At 39.7% G+C, this 25,750-nt stretch overlaps 1 protein-coding gene across 3 annotated transcripts in view; it reads left to right on the top strand.

Annotated features, from left to right (window-relative positions):
- Window positions 1–25,750, top strand: part of LOC133664733 (phosphatidylinositol 4,5-bisphosphate 3-kinase catalytic subunit alpha isoform) — a 99,301-nt gene that overhangs the window by 39,329 nt on the left and 34,222 nt on the right. For all 3 annotated transcript variants that reach the window (XM_062069602.1, XM_062069604.1, XM_062069603.1), the window contains 7 exons: window positions 11,742–11,827; window positions 11,923–12,028; window positions 12,387–12,539; window positions 16,805–16,939; window positions 17,052–17,176; window positions 17,294–17,375; window positions 17,554–17,718. In XM_062069602.1, coding sequence (XP_061925586.1) covers window positions 11,742–11,827; window positions 11,923–12,028; window positions 12,387–12,539; window positions 16,805–16,939; window positions 17,052–17,176; window positions 17,294–17,375; window positions 17,554–17,718 — 852 coding nt within the window. The remainder of the gene's footprint in view (window positions 1–11,741; window positions 11,828–11,922; window positions 12,029–12,386; window positions 12,540–16,804; window positions 16,940–17,051; window positions 17,177–17,293; window positions 17,376–17,553; window positions 17,719–25,750) is intronic.

Here is a 25,750-nt window from a genome sequence, read left to right as displayed (position 1 = left end):
AAGTCAAGTCAAGTCAACATAAAGTGAAACAGAGGCAGAGGTGTCCTGCCACAGTCAGTAACAAATAAACAGAAAACAGTAGTGGTGGTAGATAGACACAGAGCTTCATCAAACATCTGATCCACTGAACAAAGAGCTCCAAAAATCTTGAACTTTAGACTGCCATCAGTTTTACTCCCTACACTTAACCATGTGTTTCCTACTGCCTGCAGACTTTGCACCCTTTGTTATATACACATGTTGTGTTTCTAATATAAATACATTTAATAAAGTCAAATACAAATAAGACAACAAGAGAAGTATCCCACACTTCTCTTTTGTAAAGTAAATCTGAACAGCCGATATGGGCATCTACATCAACTATATGATTTGCCTGAGAAGCTGGAGAGGACAAAAAAAAAAAAAAAAAAAAAATATATGTATTTTTTATTTTAAATTTTTTTTTAAAATTTTTAATTTAATTTTTATTTTTTTTATTTGTGGCGGACGTAATTCATTTGTGGCGGGCCGCCACAAATAAATGAATGTGTGGGAAACCCTGCATGAGTTTCACTCTTACTTTGTTCAAGGATTATAATACAGATGTTGTATCATAGTGGCATTACCACAGGTAACAATAATTATTACACTGTAACAATAATTTGTATCAACAAAGTAGGAATAATCCTTATAATAATAATACCTTTAAGCTTTTTTATTTCACTTTTATGTTTTTGTTTATTTTAATAGTATTTTTAGAATGTGCCGTGGGCCTTTAAAACATTAGCTGTGGGCCGCAAATGGCCTCCGGGGCACACTTTTGGTACCCCTGCTATAGATAATAAAAAATTAAATCTGATAAATCTATGGATAAAAAGCAGAGCCTGGCGACGCATGCGCGTTTATCATAACTCTCTCGCTCTCTCCGTCTCTGCCCCTCCCTCACCAATGCTGCTGCGCGCACAATTTGTTTTGTTTTTAACCCCTTCTTAACCCTGAACGTACATTGAAAATACACGCAACGCTAACTCAAAATGCCGGACATTTGAGGCATTTAAGAAACTCCGCCCCGCAAAAGAGGACATGTCCGGTGAAAAGAGGACGTATGGTCAGTCTATCGTAGCCCGTTACTAGCATGCCGTGTGTTGTGCATCGGTGTGCATTGTTTACACAACGTGCGGAAAGCTACTTAATATGTCCATGTGGAAACTCGTTCAGTACACCTCCGAACCGAAACCCCCGTACCGAAACGGTTCAATACAAATACACGTACCGTTACACCCCTAGTAATTACGCTTCTTAACACCAACACTCTGCCTGCCAGAGAATACGATTTAGAAAAAAACTCAGTGTTTTTGAAAATATCAGTATTGGTGTAGACCAGGGGTGTCCAAAGTGCGGCCCGCAGCTAATTGTTTACCGGCCCGCCACACATTCTGGAAATTCTATTGTAAAAATAAAAAAGAACATTAAAAAAAGTGGAATGCGGTGAAATCTAACGAGAAAAAGTTGCAATGTTGACACAAAAGCTGCCAAGCAGGCTGTTTTTTTTTCTTTTGTCTTTCTTCATTTTTCTTTTTTTGCCATTGCTCAAAAAAAAAAAAAAATGACAAAACATCCATGTTATAATGAATTATTTTCAGGGCTCCAATTACTTCAAATATTTCACTTTAAAATGTTTTATGTGGTAAATATTGCATATATTGTGTAGTAGCCATATAAAAACATCAAAGTTTTCTTTGACAAAAGCGCATAAAACAAACATAATAATAGTTCCATCATAAAATGGACAGATATATCTGAAGTTGATCTCGTAACTTAAGTGTTGAAAGTAAAAGAAAAACCTAATAAAAATGTATCACTTTATGAGTGGGGCACCTTTTGGATCCCAAATATATTTAGTGATTTTTTATTTATCTTTTCACTGTGATTACTCAAAAATATGAAAGAATTAAAATCAATGGTGTCCTGTATTATTGATCTTTTAGGGCTCTAATTACTAAATACTGCATATTTCAGTTTTACTATAAAAAAACTAAGTTGTTTTTGACGGAAAAGCCAGAAAACATTTTTTTTAATTTGTATTACTTTATATCAACTTGAAGTTGATATAGAGATTTACTGTAAGCGTTAAATAATTTAAAAAAAATAATAATCTGACTTATTTTTAACATTTTAATGACCCTTTATGGTCCCCGGGACCCCTAAAGGTAAAATAAATAAAAAATGCATATATTTTGTTATGGTTTGAAAATGAAAAATATCAAAATGGCCCCCACATGCTTTAATTTTTCCGTGTGCGGCCCTCTGTGGAAAAAAATTGGACAACCCTGGTGTAGACATAGCCCTAGATTATTGTAGTTCTTTATATAATTATTCTCAAATGAATGCCTTTATTTATTCAACCATACAGTCTCTTATAGCTGCAGCGCGAATGGGCTACAAAGGAACTAACAGCAAGTTCTCCACTTAGCACTGGGTTCAAAAAACATTGGCATTGACATCTGTGGCTGTAGACAACTTCCTGATGTAGGTTTTATCAACTTCACAAGATTCTGAGTGGTCAGCATCCAGCAATTTTATCTACCTCTGAATGCGCTTTACAAATGTTGGTTGTAGGTAGGGCTGGGCGATATGGCCTTTTATTAATATCTCGATATTTTTAGGCCATGTCAGGATACACGATATATATCTCGATATTTTGCCTTAGCCTTGAATGAACACTTGATGCATATAATGACACCAGTATGATGATTCTACGTGTCTACATTAAAACATTCTTTTTCTTACTGCATTAATTTATGCTCATTTTAAACTTTCATGCACAGAGGGAAATCACAGCTAAGTCAATTCACCAAAACTGTATTTATTAAACCGTTATTAAGCAGTGGCACAAACATTCATGTCATTTCAAAACAGAATGTGCTGATAGGTTACTGCGGACGTTATCTCCTTCTCTTTTTGACTATTTTTTTCATGCGGTGTTGATGTGGAAATGGAAGACGCCAGGCTCAATTGGGTCAGTGCTGGTTGCTTCGTCATTTTGTTGGGTGTGGCACGGCCCGGGGATGTTGACATGCGGAGTTTCGAGCACTCTTCATTCTCTACGCGGGTGACTTTTCAAATGATGCTACAAATTAGAAGTGCCGCTACTTTTTGTAGCAACGCTTACTTGACATATTACGGTTGTCTGTTCAACATCTTCCCGCTTGAAGCCAAACCACCGCCAGACTGTTTTTCTTGGAAATTAATTCTTCCTCCATTTGTTACCAGATTCGCACCTTCTCTCTCTCGTATTACCACCCGCACCGCTCCGCTTGCACCACCCGCCACTGCTAAAGTTACCCATTCCGCAACCTCTCTGCTTGGCGAGGGCGTATGACGTTGCACGCGCGACAGTATGTGACGTATGTAACAAGGTGCACTTGTTTTATCTCTCTGTGAGAAGGAGAGACAAGAAAGAGTGAGAAAAGCCTGTAGTACAGGGGTGTCCAAAGTGCGGCCCGGGGGCCATTTGCGGCCCGCAGGTCATTTTTTAACGGCCCCACGGCACATTTTGAAAATACTATTGAAAAAAATTAAAAACATAAAAAGTGGTATAAAAGAGCAAACAGGTGCAATGTAACAAGAAAATGTTGCAATGTTTACTCTAATAACACAAAGCTGCCATGCAGGCTTTTTATTCCTTTAATAAATAATAATGAATCAAAATCAATGTCATTATGAATTATTGACCTATTCAAGGCTCCAATTAAGTCACATTAAATATTTCACTTTGAGATATTTTTTGGGAAAAAATGTTGCATATTTTGTGTTTGCCATACAAAAAATTGAGCTTTTTTTTTATTTTAAAGAAGGGCCTAAAACGAACAAACAAAAAACATAAACAACAATAGAACTTATAGTTGACGGATAGATATGAAGTTGATCGTGAGATTATTGTGTTAAAAGTAAACAGTAAAAAAAATGTATAATTTATTTTTTAACACTTTAATGAGTAGGACCCTTTTGGATCCACAATCATTTTAGAGTGATTTGTTTTTAAGTGCCATTGCTCAAAAAATAATAATGAATTAAAATCAATGGTGTTATTGACCTTTTTAAGGCTCCAATATTATATAATCTCAAATATTCAGAAACATTTTATTGGGTGAAAATATTGCAAATTTTGTGTTTTTTCCATTAAAAAAAATTGGTTTTCTTTGACAAAAAGAGCATACAACTTAAATATTTAAAAACGTTATATTGACAGATAGACCTAATGTTGATCTAGAGATTTAAAACTTGAATAATAAAAAACAAAATTTTTTTTGATCAAAACCCTTTGGGGTCCCCGGGATCAAGCTTGAGTGGAGGCCTAAATGTATATATTTTTTATACATATATTGTATTGGTTTTTGAAATAAAAAAAATATCAAAATGGCCCCCGCTTGCTTTGATTTTTCAGTGTGCGGCCCTCAGTGGAAAAAGTTTGGACACCCCTGCTGTAGTGTAATGCCCACAGCTAAAAGCAACTGCGTGAGAATGTATACTCGAATACTCACAAAATAGCAATTTTCTACATCGCACAGAGACATATATTGAGTATATTCGATATATCGCCCAGGGCTAGTTGTAGCGATGTGCCGATTGATTGGCCACCGGTCATATTTGCTGATTTTCGTGAAAAAGATTGTGATCAACATTGCCGTTTGATGCCTTTTAAATGTCGAACTCTGGCTCACACTGTATTTATTTTTAGTCCCCCGGCTGGCTAGCAGCTTATGTGTCTTCACACATGTTGTAGAGCAGGTCCCATAAGTTAATAATGATCACCTTCATTGCGGAACATAAAATATCATCACTGGAGAAAAATACTGAACATGTTGCACAGGAGAAGCTAACACTGATACCAATTTAACGACTTTGTCTCTAGATACTTTAGTTCAGGGGAGCCCACACTTTTTCTGCAGGCGAGCTACTTTTCAATTGACTAAGTCGAGGGGATCTACCTCATTCATATATAATTTATATTTATTTATTTATGTAAAAGACGTTTTTGTTAACAAGTTAAAGGTGTTTAATGATAATACAAGCATGTTTAACACATATAGATTCCTTTCTTTCATGAAGACAAGAATATAAGTTGGTGCATTGCCTGATTCTGATGACTTGAATTGATTGGAATCAGACAGTGGTGCTGACAACGTCCACATTTTCAAATGGAGGAGAAAAAAAGTCCTCCTTTCTGTCCAATACCACATGAAAGTGGTTGGTTTTTGGCATCTTATTTGTACAGCTTCCAAACTCGTTTTTATACACTTTACAAGAAATACGTTGGCGGCAAACTCCGTAGCTTGCTGGCTTGTGCACGCAAGCTTTCTGAGACTCTTATTTTGTTAGCGCAGGTAGGCTGGAGTAGCGCTTTTGTTGTGAAGATAGTAACTGTGCAGTCGGCAGGTATGGCGCGACAGTCTGTTGAAATAAAAAGTGTTTACCGCATTCCTGTCGGTCATTTTTTCTTAAGAATGAGCTTGCAGCAGCCAGCGTTCTCACAAGACCCTCGGGTGCCGTGAATGTCAATCAATTGACGAAAGTGACGTCTTCCAAAATATTGATGATCGCTAATTTTTAGGTCTATTTTTTTTATTGACTGACACACCTTCCGCAATCGACCGGTAGCTCGCGATCGACGTAATGGGCACCTCTGCTTTAGTTGTTACAGTAAATCTACATTGCGCTTCAAATATTGCGGCTTCACCCGTTTTAAAGGCCTACTGAAACCCACTACTACCGACCACGCAGTCTGATAGTTTATATATCAATGATGAAATCTTAACATTATAACACATGCCAATACGGCCGGGTTAACTTATAAAGTGACATTTTAAATTTGCCGCTAAACTTCCGGTTCGAAACGCCTCTGAGGATGACGTATGCGTGTGACGTAGCCCGGCGAACACGGGTATGCCTTCCACATTGAAGCCGATACGAAAAAGCTCTGTTTTCATTTCATAATTCCACAGTATTCTGGACATCTGTGTTCGTGAATCTGTTTCAATCATGTTCATTGCATTATGGAGAAGGAAGCCGAGCAAGCAAAGAAGAAAGTTGTCGGTGCGAAATGGACGTATTTTTCGAACGTAGTCAGCCACAACAGTACACAGCCGGCGCTTCTTTGTTTACATTCCCGAAAGATGCAGTCAAGATGGAAGAACTCGGATAACAGAGACTCTAACCAGGAGGACTTTTGATTTGGATACACAGACGCCTGTAGAGAACTGGGACAACACAGACTCTTACCAGGATTACTTTGATTTGGATGACAAAGACGCAGACGTGCTACTGTGAGTATGCAGCTTTGGCTTTTTTTTGCGTATGTACGTAACTTTTTTAAAATATATAAGCTTTATGAACCTTGGGTTAGGTGAACGGTCTTTTGGGCTGAGTGATTGTGTGTGTTGATCATGTGTTTGAATTGTATTGGCGTGTTCTATGGAGCTAGGAGCTAGCAGAGGAGCTAGGAGCTAGCATAACACGTACCGTACCGTACGTGCGCGTCACGTACGTAACTTTTTAAAAATATATAAGCTTTATGAACCTTGGGTTAGGTGAACGGTCTTTTGGGCTGAGTGATTGTGTGTGTTGATCAGGTGTTTGAATTGTATTGGCGTGTTCTATGGAGCTAGGAGCTAGCAGAGGAGCTAGGAGCTAGCATAACAAACACGCAGGTGTTATTATGCAGGATTAATTTGTGGCATATTAAATATAAGCCTGGTTGTGTTGTGGCTAATAGAGTATATATATGTCTTGTGTTTATTTACTGTTGTAGTCATTCCCAGCTGAATATCAGGTACCGTGAGTATGCAGCCCTGGCTGCTAAACATTCGATAACTTGACCGTATGTGCGTGTCACGTACGTAACTTTTTAAAAATATATAAGCTTTATGAACCTTGGGTTAGGTAAACGGTCTTTTGGGCTGAGTGATTGTGTGTGTTGATCAGGTGTTTGAATTGTATTGGCGTGTTCTATGGAGCTAGGAGCTAGCAGAGGAGCTAGGAGCTAGCATAACAAACACGTAGGTGTTTTTATGCAGGATTAATTTGTGGCATATTAAATATAAGCCTGGTTGTGTTGTGGCTAATAGAGTATATATATGTCTTGTGTTTATTTACTGTTGTAGTCATTCCCAGCTGAATATCAGGTACCGTGAGTATGCAGCCCTGGCTGCTAAACATTCGATAACTTGACCGTATGTGCGCGTCACGTACGTAACTTTTTAAAAATATATAAGCTTTATGAACCTTGGGTTAGGTAAACGGTCTTTTGGGCTGAGTGATTGTGTGTGTTGATCAGGTGTTTGAATTGTATTGGCGTGTTCTATGGAGCTAGGAGCTAGCAGAGGAGCTAGGAGCTAGCATAACAAACACGCAGGTGTTTTTATGCAGGATTAATTTGTGGCATATTAAATATAAGCCTGGTTGTGTTGTGGCTAATAGAGTATATATATGTCTTGTGTTTATTTACTGTTGTAGTCATTCCCAGCTGAATATCAGGTCACCCCCGGCTCTCACAGCATCTTCCCTATCTGAATAGCTTCAACTCCCCACTAGTCCTTCACTTGCACTTTACTCATCCACAAATCTTTCATCCTCGCTCAAATTAATGGGGAAATTGTCGCTTTCTCGGTCCGAATCTCTCTCACTTCATGCGGCCATCATTGTAAACAATAGGGAACTTTGCGTATATGTTCAACTGACTACGTCACGCTACTTCCGGTAGGTGCAAGCCTTTTTTTTATCAGATACCAAAAGTTGCAATCTTTATCGTCGTTGTTCTATACTAAATCCTTTCAGCAAAAATATGGCAATATCGCGAAATGATCAAGTATGACACATAGAATAGATCTGCTATCCCCGTTTAAATAAAAAAAATTCATTTCAGTAGGCCTTTAAAGGCCTACTGAAATGATTTTTTTTTATTCAAACGGGGATAGCAGATCCATTCTATGTGTCATACTTGATCATTTCGCGATATTGCCATATTTTTGCTGAAAGGATTTAGTAGAGAACATCGACGATAAAGTTTGCAACTTTTAAGCGCTGATAAAAAAAGCCTTGCCTGTACCGGAAGTAACGTGACGTCGCAGGTTGAAAGGCTCCTCACATTTCCCCATTGTTTACACCAGCAGCGAGAGCGATTCGGACAGAGAAAGCGACGATTACCCCATTAATTTGAGCTAGGATGAAAGATTTGTGGATGAGGAACGTGAGAGTGAAGGACTAGAGTGCAGTGCAGGACGCATCTTTTTTCGCTCTGACCGTAACTTAGGTACAAGCTGGCTCATTGGATTCCACACTCTCTCCTTTTTCTATTGTGGATCACAAATTTGTATTTTAAACCACCTCGGATACTATATCCTCTTGAAAATGAGAGTCGAGAACGCGAAATGGACATTCACAGTGACTTTTATCTCCACGACAATACATCGGCGAAGCACTTTAGCTACGGAGCTAACGTGATAGCATCGGGCTTAACTGCAGATAGAAACAAAATAAATAAACCCCTGACTGGAAGGATAGACAGAAAATCAACAATACTATTAAACCATGGACCTGTAACTACACGGTTAATGCTTTCCAGCCTGGCGAAGCTTAACAATGCTGTTGCTAACGATGCCATTGAAGCTAACTTAGCAACGGGACCTCACAGAGCTATGCTAAAACATTAGCTATCCACCTACACCAGCCAGCCCTCATCTGCTCATCAACACCCGTGCTCACCTGCGTTCCAGCGATCGACGGAGCGACGAAGCGCGGATAGCGCGTCTGCTATCCAAGTCAAAGTCCTCCTGGTTGTGTTGCTGCAGCCAGCCGCTAATACACCGCTTCCCACCTACAACTTTCTTCTTTGCAGTCTTCATTGTTCATTAAACAAATTGCAAAAGATTCACCAACACAGATGTCCAGAATACTGTGGAATTTTGCGATGAAAACCGAGCTTTTTGTATTGGATACAATGGTGTCCGAATACTTCCGTTTCAACCATTGACGTCACGCGCATACGTCATCATACATAGACGTTTTCAACCGGAAGTTTCGCGGGAAATTTAAAATTGCACTTTATAAGTTAACCCGGCCGTATCTGCATGTGTTGCAATGTTAAGATTTCATCATTGATATATAAACTATCAGACTGCGTGGTCGGTAGTAGTGGGTTTCAGTAGGCCTTCAAAGTATATTGTACAAGCATTTTCAAGCTTATAAGTGGCTATCAAAACTAAACTCTCAATACTACAGCAGTACTGGCCAAAAGATGAGACTAAACCAGGGGTCGGCAACCTTTACCACTCAAAGAGCCATTTTGACCCGTTTCACAAATTAAAGAAAACAATGGGAGCCACAAAACTCTTTTGAAATTTAAAATGAAATAACACTGCATACAAATTTTTTTATTGCTTTGTGCTATGTATAAACCAGGGATCTCAGACACGCAGCCCGTACCTTAATATTAAAATTTAATGTTAGTGCGGCCCGCGAGTTTTATACGTATGGCGCTTGACAGCGTCATACTTGCCAACCCTCCCGATTTCTCCGGGAGACTCCCGAATTTCAGGGCAACTATTCTTTCGAATGTTTGCTGATTTTCACCCTAACAACAGTAATTAGGGTGTGCCCTAATGGCGCAGCTTTTAACGCCCTTTACAACATGTACTAACAGTGTGCCAGCCCAGCCACATGTTGTATGCAGCTTTTGCTTGCACAGTTAGTGACAGCAAGGCATACTTGGTCAACAGCCATACAGGTTACAATGACTGTGGCCGTATAAAACAACTTTAACACTCTTACTAATATGCGCCACACTGTGTCAGTGTAACCTGTATGGCTGTTTACCAAGTAGGCCTTGCTGTCACTTACCTGTACAACATGTGGCAGGGCTGGTTGTAGAGGACTTTAAATGCTGTGCCATCACTGCAAGCCCTTATTATTGTTTTTAGGGTGTAAACCGGAGAATATTTGCCCCGTGAGATTTCTGGGAGAGGCACTGAAATCCGGAAGTCTCCCGGGAAAATCGAGAGCGTCGGCAAGTGTGCAGCTGAGCCGCATCAGAGTGGTCAAAGAGCCGCATGCGGCTCCGGACCCGCTGGTTGCAGACCCCTGGACTAACCCAATTAGATTGGGCTTTTGAGTATTGTGGCCACTGATTGGCTCAGCCTCTGGCAGCATTATTATATTGGATTAAAACAGTAGGCTCAGGTGACTCAAGGGTGTTATTTACTGTGGAGAGCAGGGGTGTCCAAAGTGCGGCCCGGGGGCCATTTGCGGCCCGCAGCTAATTGTTTAGCGGACCGCCACACATTCTGGAAATGCCATTGCAAAAATCAAAAAAACATTAAAAAAGTGGAATGAGGTGAAATCTAACTAGAAAACGTTGCAATGTTGACACAAAGCTGCCATGCAGGCTGTTTTTTTTATTTTGTCTATCTTTATTTTCCTTTTTTTGCCATTGCTCAAAAAAAAAAAAAGACAAAAAAATCAATAATAATGAATTATTGACATCTTCAAGGCTCCAATTACTTCAAATATTTCACATTAAAATGTTTTATGTGGAAAAATATTGTTTATATTGTGTGGTTGCCATATACAAACATCCAAGTTTCCTTTGACAAAAGAGCATAAAACAAACAAAATAATAGTTCAAACGTAAAATCGACAGATATACTGTATCTGAAGTTGATCTCGTAACTTACTGTAAGTGTTGAAAGTAAAACAAATAATAATAAAAATGTATCACTTTATGAGTGGGGTACCTTTTGGATCCCAAAGATATTTAGTGGTATTTTATTTATCTTTTCACTGTGATTAATCAAAAATAATAATGAAAATAAAATCAATGGTGTCATGCATTATTGATCTTTTCACGGCTCCAATTACTTCACATCAGACATTGCTTTCTGAATGTTTTGGGCGGTGGGGGAAATACTGCATATTTCAGTTTTACTATAAAAAACAAAGTTGTCTTTGACAGAAAAGGCATATATAATAATAGGCAATAATAATTTGACTTGTTTTTAACATTTTAATGACTGAGACCCTTTACGGGCCCCAGGAGCCCTAATTGTTAAAAAAAAAAATCTATATATTTTCTTATGGTTTGAAAATGAAAAATATCAAAATGGCCCCCGCAAGCTTTAATTTTTCCGTGTGCGGTCCTCAGTGGAAATAGTTTAGACACCCCTGGTTTAGAGGGCTTTCATAATGTTAAACGTATTTTGTTTTTTTTTCGCTCTTGCTGTGAAAATATTCGATTGATCATTAATTATTCCTACTTAGTGAAAATGTGTTTATCCAGGTCATGTCCAGAACCAATTATGACTGTATTCATGTTGTGACTTTTTAGCACGGAGCCTTTGTTTGGGTACAGAACCGTACTGAATTCCCTGAAATCCCACATGGTACACGTTAAAAGTGGAAGACAAAAAGTGTTTCTTGCGTCATCCATTTACTCCGTAATCAAATACAGTGAGTAGTGACTAAGAAGACAGCTGAGAGACACTCTTCCGTTGTTTGGTAGCACTTTGCGTTCTCTGTAAAATACGTAAGCCAAGTTCCGCGGCTCGTTTTTTGTAACATTATTGAAACGAACAAAAAAAATGTAAAAAGAGATCAAAAAGGCATCATAATATGAAGTCTTATGTTCAGGTCAATAGCATACTTACTTGTTGACATAGGCTGGCATGGAGGTCAGTAACGTATGCAATGTTTGTTTGCTGCGGCTTTAGATCTACGTGAGGACTGGGATATACCACGGTGGAGAGCAGTTGTGTGACAATGTCAACACCCAGCGCGTGCCTTGTTCGAATCCCAGGTAGTTCACAATAATTCTACGATTGTTCTTTTTATAAAACAATGTGGCCTGGCTTGTTATTTAGATTTTTAACATGCCTTCCGTGCTGATTCCAGGTGGAATGAGTGGCTCAACTACGACATGTTCATTCCAGACATCCCCCGTGCTGCCCGCCTCTGCCTCTCCATCTGCTCTGTCAAAGGAAGGAAGGGAGCAAAAGAGGTGAGCAGAAATGATGCTTGCTACTTGGCTTCATCCAGCCAAAGCTACTGTTGGGAACTTTTCACTCTGATCTGGCTTCTGCTTTCACAATTGGATAACTACATAAATCGCATCATTCTCATTCAATTATACTACTAGATCTGTTACTAAGAAAACTAACCGAAGAGGAACTGATGTGTCTACTGTACACACTGACTGCTGTCTGTAATAAATTGTCAGCATTTTCGTGAAAATCCTTTGTATACAATAAGTTAACAGTAGTGGAAGTTTTAGTTTCTGTTATAGGGGCTTTATACAATACTATTTGTGTTTCTATAATCATTTTCCTATGCATTATCTTACTGTCATTTCCTCATAGGAGCATTGCCCCCTGGCCTGGGGCAACATCAACCTGTTTGACTACACTCACACATTAGTAGCAGGGAAAATGGCACTCAACCTATGGCCTGTCCCACATGGCCTGGAAGACCTACTTAACCCCATCGGCGTCACCGGTTCGAACCCCAACAAGGTAAGCCAATCGAGTAGAACCCCAATTTACGAACTTAATTGGCCCTTGAACGGGGTTTGTAAATAAATAAAAAGTTTGTACATTGAAGCAAATTTCTTCTTAAGAAACAAAGTAAACATGAATAATGTGTTTCAGTCCATATTTTGGTAATGATTTGTACACATTGAACACAATATAAAGCGATATACTATACTGTATATCAAAAATTATAACAAGGGAGTGGTGTATTAACTTTCTATTTTATAACAGTCAAAACAACAACAACAAGCTTAACTGTCCTCCTTATGCAGCTATCTTGCTGACACACACACACTAGAGATGCGCGGATAGGCAATTATTTAATCCGCAACCGCATCACAAAAGTCGTCATCCACCCGCCATCCACCCGAACCAACAATTTATCAAAACCACACCCGCCCGCCACCCGCCCGTTGTTATATATCTAATATAGACGATGCAAGGCATTAGTGAGGTTAGAAAGCTTTTGCCTGTTAAAGAAAGGAGACTGATCCAATGCAGCAGAGACATTCAATGCGTGCCACGCATGAATATCTCTTGGCCACGCATTAGTGGCTAAGAGATATTAATGCGTGATAATATTATTTATCATTATTATAATATTATTGTCATTTCCATTAAGAAAGTGTTGACTATTGTTGCCAATGCCCTCAGATCAGGAGTGCGTTCCTCTCACTTTGTGTGCGCAGTTGCAGCAAGCAGAACGATGCTTTTAACAAGTTAAAAAAATGTTTTAGAAAGACAAGGCCTATATTTTCGTTAGGTAAAAAAAAAGTTCTGAATTTATTTCAATGAATATTAACTTGTTAACGTTATAATGCTCAAATAGGGATAGGGCGGGGTGCACAGTGAAACAGTGAACAATTTCGCGACAAAGATGAACCTTTATTGATTGACCTGCAGCCATGACAAAATATCAGACAATCTCCATTGTCAACGACAGGCAGGAAAATAAAGATAAACACATAGCCTATGTTGTAGGCATAGGCATAGGCTCATACATTTTTAAGTTGAAATAAAAAAAAAAAAAGTGCCTCATAAGCCTTAGGCTGTCAATCACGCGCACAAACTTAAATTATACAATAACATATGTATGTCATCCCTATTTAAACAAAAATAAATTAAATAAATAATAATAATACATTTCCTGCAACTTTTTGGCCAAGGCAAATAGCTGAAGGGGGAAATCAAACCCATCAGACTGCACTTTATCATCAAACTTGAATTATAATGAAAATAGACGGTCGCGACAAACAAAGCAGGCTAAATAGCCTTACATTGTAGCCAATCGGAGATGCGCTTCATTTGAAAGCGAGGCCAAATAATTAACACACAGTAGTATATCTCCAATAGAAAAAAACACAATAAACAACGCAATTGCCTTAATTCCTTTGCATTGTAGTGCGCCCAAACAACACGTAACCATCAAAATTATTCAGCTGACCGAACTCAATATAGGTTAGACATGGGCTTATTTGGTATAGCCTAGGTAACGTAGACTAATTCGTTTAACATATCCAACCGTATGTCTACTTACTTTTTTTGTTTGTTAGCACTATGCAGGAATAAAATGGCATCTACAGTGCCAGGATTCAGGCGAGACCGCCTGGCCTCTAAAATGCGCCCTGCTGCGCTGAAGGAGCGCTCACTTGCGGCACTTGTTGCTGGGACGCATAGGATTCTCTTGGCAAGGTGTTGTAGTCTTGGGAATGATTGTCCTTGTTTCCCCCAAAAGGAAAGTAGATTTTCCTCTGCTGATCCGTCGAGATGGAAGTTTGTAGAGGAATAATCATCTACTTCATCAACAAGCACAGGTGTATCCTCCTCCCATTCTGTGAAGTCAATCCTTTTCTTTTTCGGTGATGCGCCATCAGCTCGTTTTTCATATGTGGGTAACAACATTTAACTATGTATATATATTTCCGAATTGGTACAACCGCCACCCGCCCGAATCTATTTAAGATCTATTTTTTTCGTCATGTCACCCGCCCGACCCGCGGTTTATCCGCGGACTACGCGGTTGTGTCCGCAAACCGCACATCTCAAACACACACACACACACACACACACACACACACACACACACACACACACACACACACACACACACACACACACACACACACACACACACACACACACACACACACTAGCTCTGTAGTGCTGATATCACAAAACTCCTTAACTTGAACAGCCAGGTCGCCACAATATTCAAAAATAAAATCGACTTAACCTTGTTTGTTAATCTTCTTTGCCCGCAGCGGAAAGAGGGAGGAAGTGTTTACAATGCTGTACATACTAGTAAATGTTTCAAACAACACATCGCTTGTCCATTGCTTTCTTTGGACTCATATTGATTTGTGTAACTTTTTTATTTAACCAGATTAAAAACTCATTGAGCTAATTAAACTAAAACATGTTGTAAAAAGGCTACAAAACACCTAAAAGGCACACAAAGTGTTGTGGCACAGTAGCTTACTTACAGCAGCATGTACGAATGGATGTAACATTCATACTCTGAGACAAGGTTCGTACACCAAAGCATTTTTTAAAATCTTTTTTCGTTCTGGTTTGTAAATAGAAAAGTTCCTACAATGAGGGGGTTCGTAAATCAATGTTTCATTGTAGTACTGAGTTTGTATATTATTCAGTTGTGACTTGAAAATACAACAAGCCGTAGCGGGTGAAGACAGCACCAGAGGCATTATCAGGATAAATCTCCGTTTGTACACAAACTTTGATAATACAGATATTATAAAGGCCTACTGAAATGATTTTTTTTTATTTAAACGGGGATAGCAAATCCATTCTATGTGTCATACTCGTTCATTTCGCGATATTGCCATATTTTTGCTGAAAGGATTTAGTAGAGAACATCGACGATAAAGTTCGCAACTTTTGGTCGCTGATAAAAAAAGCCTTGCCTGTACCGGAAGTAGCGTGACGTCACAGGTTGAAAGGCTCCTCACATTTCCCCATTGTTTACACCAGCAGCGAGAGTGATTCGGACCGAGAAAGCGACGATTACCCCATTAATTTGAGCGAGGATGAAAGATTCGTGGATGAGGAACGTGAGAGTGAAGGACTAGAGTGCAGTGCAGGACGTATCTTTTTTCGCTCTGACCGTAACTTAGGTACAAGGGCTCATTGGATTCCACACTTTCTCCTTTTTCTATTGTGGATCACGGATTTGTTTTTTAAACCACCTCGGATACTATATCCTCTTGAAAATGAGAGTCGAGAACGCGAAATGGACATTCACAGTGACTTTTATCTCCACGACAATACATTGGCGAAGCACTTTAGCTACGGAGCTAACGTGATAGCATCGGGCTTAACTGCAGATAGAAACAAAAGAAATAAACCCCTGACTGGAAGGATAGACAGAAAATCAACAATACTATTAAACCATGGACATGTAACTACACGGTTAATGCTTTCCAGCCTGGTGAAGCTTAACAATGCTGTTGCCAACGACGCTATTGAAGCTAACTTAGCTATGGGACCTCACAGAGCTATTGCAAAAACATTAGCTATCCACCTACGCCAGCCAGCCCTCATCTGCTCATCAACACCCGTGCTCACCTGCGTTCCAGCGATCGACGGAGCGACGAAGGACTTCACCCGATCATCCGTGCAGTCGGCGGCTAGCGTCGGATAGCGCGTCTGCTATCCAAGTCAAAGTCCTCCTGGTTGTGTTGCTGCAGCCAGCCACTAATACACCGATCCCACCTACAGCTTTCTTCTTTGCAGTCTTCATTGTTCATTAAACAAATTGCAAAAGATTCACCAACACAGATGTCCAGAATACTGTGGAATTTTGCGATGAAAACAGAGCTGTTTGTATTGGATACAATGTTTCCGAATACTTCCGTTTCAACCATTGACGTCACGCGCATACGTCATCATACATAGACGTTTTCAACCGGAAGTTTAGCGGGAAATTTAAAATTGCACTTTATAAGTTAACCCGGCCGTATTGGCATGTGTTGCAATGTTAAGATTTCATCATTGATATATAAACTATCAGACTGCGTGGTCGGTAGTAGTGGCTTTCAGTAGGCCTTTAAATACTTATTTATGCAGTCTTGCAAATGTAATATTTCATAACGTTAACTGAACAAGATGAAACGAAAAATACTGTATAACACAAGATTACCTTTTTACCATTAACAAGCTGCTTGATTTTATGGAAACTAAAGTATTTTTGCAATTCAATAAATATGTTATTTGTTTTAATCTTGTAGGAAACACCTTGCCTGGAGTTGGAGTTTGACCATTTCAGCTCTCCAGTCAAATTCCCAGATATGACCGTTATTGAGGACCATGCAAACTGGAATATATCCAGAGAGCTTGGCTTTAATTACTCCCACACAAGTTTGGTAAGAAATCACACATGTGTCGTTTATCACCAAATCCAACATAATTGACCCACCCAAAAAAAAGTTTCCCCGCTGATATGGCTATTTACTTTGTTATCATGTGGTACAATAGAGCAACAGAGTGGCCCGAGACAACCCTTTCACAGACAGCGACAGTGAGCAGCTTCGTTTAGTGTGTAACCGAGACCCTTTGTCTGAGATCACGGAGCAGGAGAAAGACTTTGTATGGAGACACAGGTGGGTGCTTTGATTTTCACGACTGCTAGTGTTTATTTGGTCTTAAAAAAGTCTGCTAATATGGTATGACTTTCTTGCTATTACAGAATCTAATGTTCTTTCCTGTACCTCCAACAGACATTATTGTGTCAACATGCCCGACATCCTTCCCAAGATCCTCCTCGCTGTGAAATGGAACTCCAGAGATGAGGTTGCACAGGTGAGCTCAGGTTTCCATTGCTGAAACGTCCTAACTCCAAACAACATTGTCTGGACAAACAGACAGACAGCAGATTTTTAAAATGATAGTACACACTGGTGCCCTGTTTCCTGTATCGCAGGTTTGTTATCAAATGCGTTTATCATAACTCAGCGTATGTTTCCCTTCGTCCTATCAGATGTATTGCCTTCTGAAGGACTGGCCGGCCATCAAGCCAGAACAAGCCATGGAGTTGCTGGACTGCAACTTTCCTGATCCTATGATCAGAGATTTTGCCGTAAAGTGCCTTGAGACATATTTAACTGATGACAAGCTGTCACAGTACCTCATTCAACTGGTTCAGGTGAATACAATTATGTTGTATGCATTAGATCAAGGGTCTTCAGTTACAATTGAGTAAGGTCAGTTTATGACAATTTTCTCATAGCGAAGGTCCGAACCTCATATTGCCCTAAATGAAATCAAACAAAGCCCATATGAATTAATTTTAATTTATTAATTTATTTGACAGGGACAGTACAATAAAACATTGCTACCCATAGGTAACCGATGTCAAAGTACATAAGACTTCTAGCCACAGGCCTAATTCACAACCCTCGTCCCTGGTTAGGCTTTTAAAAAACGTTGAGAAAAGTGAAAAACACATACACAAAGATTAAAGGCCTACTGAAATGCGATTTTCTAGGGGATAGCAGGTCCATTCTATGTGTCATACTTGATCATTTCGCGATATTGCCATGTTTTTGCTGAAAGGATTTAGTAGAGAACATCGACGATAAAGTTCGCAACTTTTGGTCGCTGATAAAAAAGCCTTGCCTGTACCGGAAGTAGCAGACGATATGCGCGTGACGTCACCGGTTGTGGAGCTCCTCACATCTGCACATTGTTTACAATCATGGCCACCAGCAGCGAGAGCGATTCGGACCGAGAAAGCGACGATTTACCCATTAATTTGAGCGAGGATGAAAGATTTGTGGATGAGGAAAGTGAGAGTGAAGGACTAGAGGGCAGTGGAAGCGATTCAGATAGGGAAGATGCTGTGAGAGGCGGGTGGGACCTGATATTCAGCTGGGAATGACTAAAACAGTAAATAAACACAAGACGTATATATACTCTATTAGCCACAACACAACCAGGCTTATATTTAATATGCCACAAATTAATCCCGCATAACAAACACCTCCCCCCTCCCGTCCATATAACCCGCCAATACAAATCAAACACCCACACAACACACTCAATCCCACAGCCCAAAGTACCGTTCACCTCCCCAAAGTTCATACAGCACATATATTTCCCCAAAGTCCCCGAAGTTACGTACGTGTCTTGCACATAGCGGCACGCACGTAAGGGCAAGCGATCAAATGTTTGGAAGCTGCAGCTGCGTACTCACGGTACCGCGTCTGCGTATCCAACTCAAAGTCCTCCTGGTAAGAGTCTCTGTTGTCCCAGTTCTCCACTGGCCAATGGTAAAGCTTGACTGTCATCTTTCGGGAATGTAAACAATGAAACATCGGCTGTGTTTGTGTTGCTGCAGCCGGCCGAAATACACCGCTTCCCACCTACAGCTTTCTTCTTTGCTGTCTCCATTGTTCATTGAAGAAATTACAAAAGATTCACCAACACAGATGTCCAGAATACTGTGGAATTTTGCGATGAAAACAGACTACTTAATAGCTGGCCACAATGCTGTCCCAAAATGTCCTCTACAATCCGTGACGTCACTCGCAAACGTCATCATACCGAGACGTTTTCAGCAGGATATTTCGCGCAAAATTTAAAATTGCACTTTAGTAAGCTAACCCGGCCGTATTGGCATGTGTTGCAATGTTAACATTTCATCATTGATATATAAACTATCAGACTGCGTGGTCGGTAGTAGTGGGTTTCAGTAGGCCTTTAAGTAGCCCCATTTGTCCATACTACATCCAGTTCTAGTGCTCACGCTTCTGATTTTCCCTAAGCCACTTTTTCAGTTTTGTGGAGAAAAGTTGAATGTCCGACTGTGACTTTAACTCCATTGGCAAAGAGTTGTGAGGCTGACTGCAGCTCGAGTCTGCACACCTTCACTAGATAGATAGATAGATAGATAGTACTGTATTGATTCCTTCAGGAGAGTTCCATCAGGAAAATTAAAACTACTGTATCTTTGTATTTTTTTACACATCACATCAGGGGCCATTAAGACGCTTAAAATTAGCTTTTAAAAATGAGAAATGTATAAAATTATTTAAAAGTCATCATGTTATATTTTTGGGTAATATGATGATAATGATATGAAATGGTTAGGGCTGCAATGATTAATTGATTAAATTGATTATTCAATTACAAAATGTTTTTGATTTATAGTCTGTTGCTTCGATTAATTATCTAATGAGTGTAACTACTAAACATTTATAAAATTCGGACTGCATTGAGTGCCCGTAAGTTAAAATATGTGGACATAGTTTCCGCAGTAGAGCGCACATGTGAGCGGTGGTGTGTGAACGCTGTGATCTGTTTGGCGGCCAAGAGTTTAAAAAAAAGAAAGAAAATGAATGCACACGTTCGAAGTGCAATTTCAGTTTTGATGATGTGAATTTATATAAAAAAGGAAGTTACAGCAAGCAGAACAATTGTTTATTACAATTATTTTTCCTCAAATTTGCATTGAGGCTATAAAATGAGTTTTATCTTATTACTCGATCAATCGAACAAACTACTCAATTGATTTTTCAATTACTAAATAAATCGATACAGGGGAACCTCAATTTTACAAACTTAGTTGGTTAATTGTTTAAAGGGTTCTTAAATGGAAAAGTTTGTATAGTGAAGCAACTTTCTCCAAAAGAAACAATGTAAATATGAATAATGGTTTCCAGCCTCAACAAAAGTCCATATTTCTGTTAAGGTTTGTACAAATTGAAGACAATATAAAGTGCTATACAGTGCTGTATATCAAACATACCGTATTTTTCGGAGTATAAGTCGCTCCGGAGTATAAGTCGCACCGGCCGAAAATGCATAATAAAGAAGGAAAAAAACATATATAAGTCGCATTTTTTGGGGAAATGTATTTGATAAAACCCAACACCAAGAATAGACATTTGAAAGGCAATTTAAAATAAATAAAGAATAGTGAACAACAGGTTGAATAAGTGTACGTTATATGAGGCATAAATAACCAACTGGGAACGTGCCTGGTATGTTAACGTAACATATTATGGTAAGAGTCATTCAAATAACTATAACATATAGAACATGCTATACGTTTACCAAACAATCTGTCACGCCTAATCGCTAAATCCCATGAAATCTTGTACGTAGTCCAGGGGTGTCCAAAGTGTGCCCCGGGGGCCATTTGCGGCCCGCAACTCAAGTTTTTTTGGCCCGCGGCATATTGTTTAAAATGAAATAAGACAAAAAAACAACAGTAAAAATTTAAGCATACCATACCAACTTTATTTATAAAGCCCTTTAAAAACAACCACAGTTGAAGAACAAAGGGCTGTACACCACAAAGAAATAGAGGCAAAGGACAGACTAAAAAATAACATTTAAAACAGAAGTAAAATACACATTTAAAAAGCAAGTAGAAATTACCCTAAGAACAATTTGTTAGATAAAAAGCAGTTAAAAAGGTAAAAACCGTTAAAAAAGTTAAAAGTTAAAAACAGTTTAAAGTCTCATGCTGGGTTAAAAGCCAGTGAATAAAAATGGGTTTTAAGAAGTGTCTTAAAAATAGCCAAAGAATGGGCCTGTCTCGCATGGAGAGGGAGAGGGAGATAATAAGCAAATATGGTAGCTAATTTTAATACTAATAATTCATACGAAGCAGACACATTGTTTTGTCTGTAAATTTATGTCTGTTTTAGATCGTTTTTTTTGTTTTTTTACAAAATAAAATATCAAAACGGCCTCCGCATGCTTTGACTCGTCAGTGTGCGGCCCTTTGTGGAAAAAGTTTGGACACCCCTGGTCTAGTCTCTTACGTGAATGAGCAATATAATATTATTTGATATTTTACGGTAATGTGTTAATAATTTCACACATAAGTCGCTCCTGAGTATAAGTCGCACCCCCGGCCAAACTATGAAAAAAACTGTGACTTATAGTCCGAAAAATATGGTACATAACAAGGAGGTGATGGAGGAGAGGGATGGGTAGGAAGAGGGAAAGGGGAGACGGTGTGAGTGAGTGAGGAAAAGGGGAGGGGGAATGAAAGTGTGTTAGTGTGTGCGCTGGACAGACATGCTGAAATGAGAAAGTTTTCTCCTCCTGTGGAAAAAAAGCTCTCTCCTCACAATTGGAGACTTGCTGCAGTGGGAAGCTGGCTTCCTCCATCTCTTCAATGCAAGCAAGCGCAAAATGGCTGCCAGCGGGACACACAATGAATGAAAGAAGCCTTCGACACAGGCACATGGTTCGCACACTGAGGCACTTTTGGCTTGGCACAAAAGTTCGTAAACCAAAAAGTTCACCAATAGCAGGATTCCTAAACCCAGGTTCCACTGTGCTGTATATCTCTGGATATTTTTCCAGTAATATTTATTTTGATTAAACACACTGAACTTGGCACCTACATTGTGACTGGTAGATAACAAGACCACATTTATTTTCAGCAATAAAAGTTGGATCTTGCTATCAGTGCTTCTTAGCGATTTAAACACATCTTGGAAAAAAGAAAAGTGCATTGTTAAATATGTACACTCATCTATGGCTAAGGAAGGATACACATGCAGCACTCTGAATAGCTGCATCAAGCTGCAACAATACATCATTTGTTAGAGGCCCTCTTTTTCTTGTTATTCTTGTAGTTGACATTGGGATTTGCAACATTTGGTCACACAATTCCTTTTTTATTTACTTTCAATTAAAGGCCTACTGAAATACATTTTGTTTATATAAACGGGGATAGCAGATCCATTCTATGTGTCATACTTGATCATTTCGCGATATTGCCATATTTTTTCTGAAAGGATTTAGTAGAGAACATCGACGATAAAGTTCACAACTTTTGGTCGCTGATTAAAAAAACCTTGCCTGTACCGGACGTAGCGTGACGTCGCAGGTTGAAAGGCTCCTCACATTTCCCCATTGTTTACAACAGCAGCGAGAGCGATTCGGACCGAGAAAGCGACGATTACCCCATTCATTTGAGCCAGGATGAAAGATTCGTGGATGAGGAACGTGAGAGTGAAGGACTAGAGTGCAGTGCAGGACGCATCTTTTAAAGTTAAAGTACCAATGATTGTCACACACACTAGGTGTGGTGAAATTTGTCCTCTGCATTTGACCCATCCCCTTGTTCACCCCCTGGGAGGTGAGGGGAGCAGTTTTTCGCTCTGACCGTAACTTAGGTACAAGCTGGCTCATTGGATTCCACACTCTCTCCTTTTCTATTGTGGATTACGGATTTGTATTTTAAACCACCTCGGATACTATATCCTCTTGAAAATGAGAGTCGAGAACGCGAAATGGACATTCACAGGGACTTTTATCTCCACGACAATACATCGGCGAAGCACTTTAGCTACGGAGCTAACGTGATAGCATCGGGCTTAACTGCAGATAGAAACAAAAGAAATAAACCCCTGACTGGAAGGATAGACAGAACATCAACAATACTATTAAACCATGGACCTGTAACTACACGGTTAATGCTTTCCAGCCTGGCGAAGCTTAACAATGCTGTTGCTAACGACGCCATTGAAGCTAACTTAGCAACGGGACCTAACAGAGCTATGCTAAAAACATTAGCTATCCACCTACGCCAGCCAGCCCTCATCTGCTCATCAACACCCGTGCTCACCTGCGTTCCAGCGATCGACGGAGCGACGAAGGACTTCACCCGATCATCGATGCGGTCGGCGGCTAGCGTCGGATAGCGCGTCTGCTATCCAAGTCAAAGTCTTCCTGGTTGTGTTGCTGCAGCCAGCCGCTAATACACCGATTCCACCTACAGCTTTCTTCTTTGCAGTCTTCATTGTTCATTAAACAAATTGCAAAAGATTCACCAACACAGATGTCCAGAATACTGTGGAATTTTGCGATGAAAACCGAGCTTTTTGTATTGGATTCAATGTGTCCGAATACTTCCGTTTCAACGATTGACGTCACGCGCATACGTCATCATACATAGACGTTTTCAACCGGAAGTTTCGCGGGAAATTTAAAATTGCACTTTATAAGTTAACCCGGCTGTATTGGCATGTGTTGCAATGTTAAGATTTCATCATTGATATATAAACTATCAGACTGCGTGGTCGGTAGTAGTGGCTTTCAGTAGGCCTTTAAGGTCTCAGCATCCACATTCAAGCACTCTTTCATCATTCTCCTGTCACCCAAAACTTTTTGTTTTGCTCCAAAGTCAGTACAATCCTGAGTGGACCGTCATTTGCACATTGCTGTGTTGTAAATGACTGTTTCAAATATACCGTATTTTTCGGACTATAAGTCGCAGGGGGTGCGACTTATACGCAGGAGCGACTTATGTGTGAAATTATTAACACATTACCGTAAAATATCAAATAATACTATTTAGCTCATTCACGTAAGAGACTAGACCAGGGGTCGGCAACCTTTACCACTCAAAGAGCCATTTTGACCAGTTTCACAAATTAAAGAAAACAATGGGAGCCACATAACTCTTTTGAAATTTAAAATGAAATAACACTGCATACAACGTTTTTTTTTTTGCTTTGTGCTATGTATAAACCAGGGGTCTCAGATACGCGGCCCGCACCTTAATATGAAAATGTAATGTTAGTGCAGCCCGCAAGTTTTATATGAATGGCGCTTGACAGCGTCATACTTGTCAAACCTCCCGATTTTACCGGGAGATCCCCGTATTTCAAGTCCACTTTTCTCTCAAATATCTGCTGATTATCACACAAGCAACAATAATAAGGGTGTACCGTGATGATATGGCATTTAGCGCCCTCCACGACCAGCATTGACAGCGTGCCAGTCCATAACATGTTGTGTGCAGGTTTTGCTTGCACACGTAAGTGACAGCAAGGCATACTTAGTCCACAGCCATACAGATCACACTGACGGTGATGATATAAACAACTTTAACACTCTTACTAATATGCGCCACACTGTGAACCCACACCAAACAAGAATGACAAACACATTTCAGGAGAACATCCGCACTGTAACACAACCTAAACACAACAGAACAAATACCCAGAATCCCATGCATCCCTAACTCTTCCGGGCTACATTATACACCCCCGCTACCACCAAACCCCGCCCACCTCAACCGACACACGGAGGGGTGGGGGGTTGATGTGTGGGGGGGCAGGGTTGGTGGTAGCGGGGGTTATATAATGTTCAGTTCAGTTTCAGTTTATTTCGAACATGTATACGCTACAATGTAATGCATCACGTGTTTCCAGTTGTTTCATTACAGCACGTCCGAAAAGGAGTAGGAAGAAGCAGAGCTTATTTAATCCTACACCTTTTCATACCATAGCAATTTTATCCAATGTCCTTGTTCTCTGTAACAGAACAGTGAACAAATACATTATAAATAAATAATACATAGTAAGTAGGGGTGTGGTTAAAAAATCAATTCGAATTCAAATCACGATTCTCACGTTGTGCGATTCAGAATCGATTCTCATTTTTAATAGCCCGGAAGAGTTAGGGCTGCATGGGATTCTGGGTATTTGTTCTGTTGTGTTTATGTTGTGTTACAGTGCGGATGTTCTCCCGAAATGTGTTTGTCATTCTTGTTTGGTGTGGGTTCACAGTGTGGCGCATATTAGTGAGAGTGTTAAAGTTGTTTATATCGCCACCGTCAGTGTAACCTGTATGGCTGTTGACCAAGTATGCCTTGCTGTCACTTATGCGTGCAAGCAGTAGCTGCATGCAACATGTACCTGATCTGGCATGCTGTTAATGCTGGCTGTAGAGGGCGCCAAATGCTGTGTAATCACAGTATGCCCTTATTATTGTTGATAGAGTGAAAATCGTAGAATAATCGTCCCGGTAGATTACAGGGAGAGGCACTGAAATCTGGAAGTCCCCCGGGAGGGTCGGCAAGTATGCAGCTGAGCCGCATCAGAGTGGTCAAAGAGCCGCGGGTTGCCCACCCCTGGACTAGTCGTATAAGATTTCATAGGATTTAGCGATTAGGAGTGACAGATTGTTTGGTAAACGTATAGCATGTTCTATATGTTATAGTTATTTGAATGACTCTTACCATAATATGTTACGTTAACATACCAAGCACGTTCTCAGTTGGTTATTTATGCCTCATATAACGTACACTTATTCAGCCTGTTGTTCACTATTCTTTATTTATTTTAAATTGCCTTTCAAATGTCTATTCTTGGTGTTGGCTTTTATCAAATAAATTTCCCCCAAAAATGTGACTTATACTCCAG

The sequence above is a fragment of the Entelurus aequoreus genome, linkage group LG14, assembly GCF_033978785.1.
Source record: "Entelurus aequoreus isolate RoL-2023_Sb linkage group LG14, RoL_Eaeq_v1.1, whole genome shotgun sequence".
Lineage (NCBI taxonomy): Eukaryota > Metazoa > Chordata > Actinopteri > Syngnathiformes > Syngnathidae > Entelurus > Entelurus aequoreus.
Note: the sequence above shows the minus strand (reverse complement) of the source record. Positions and strands in the feature narration are given on the sequence as shown.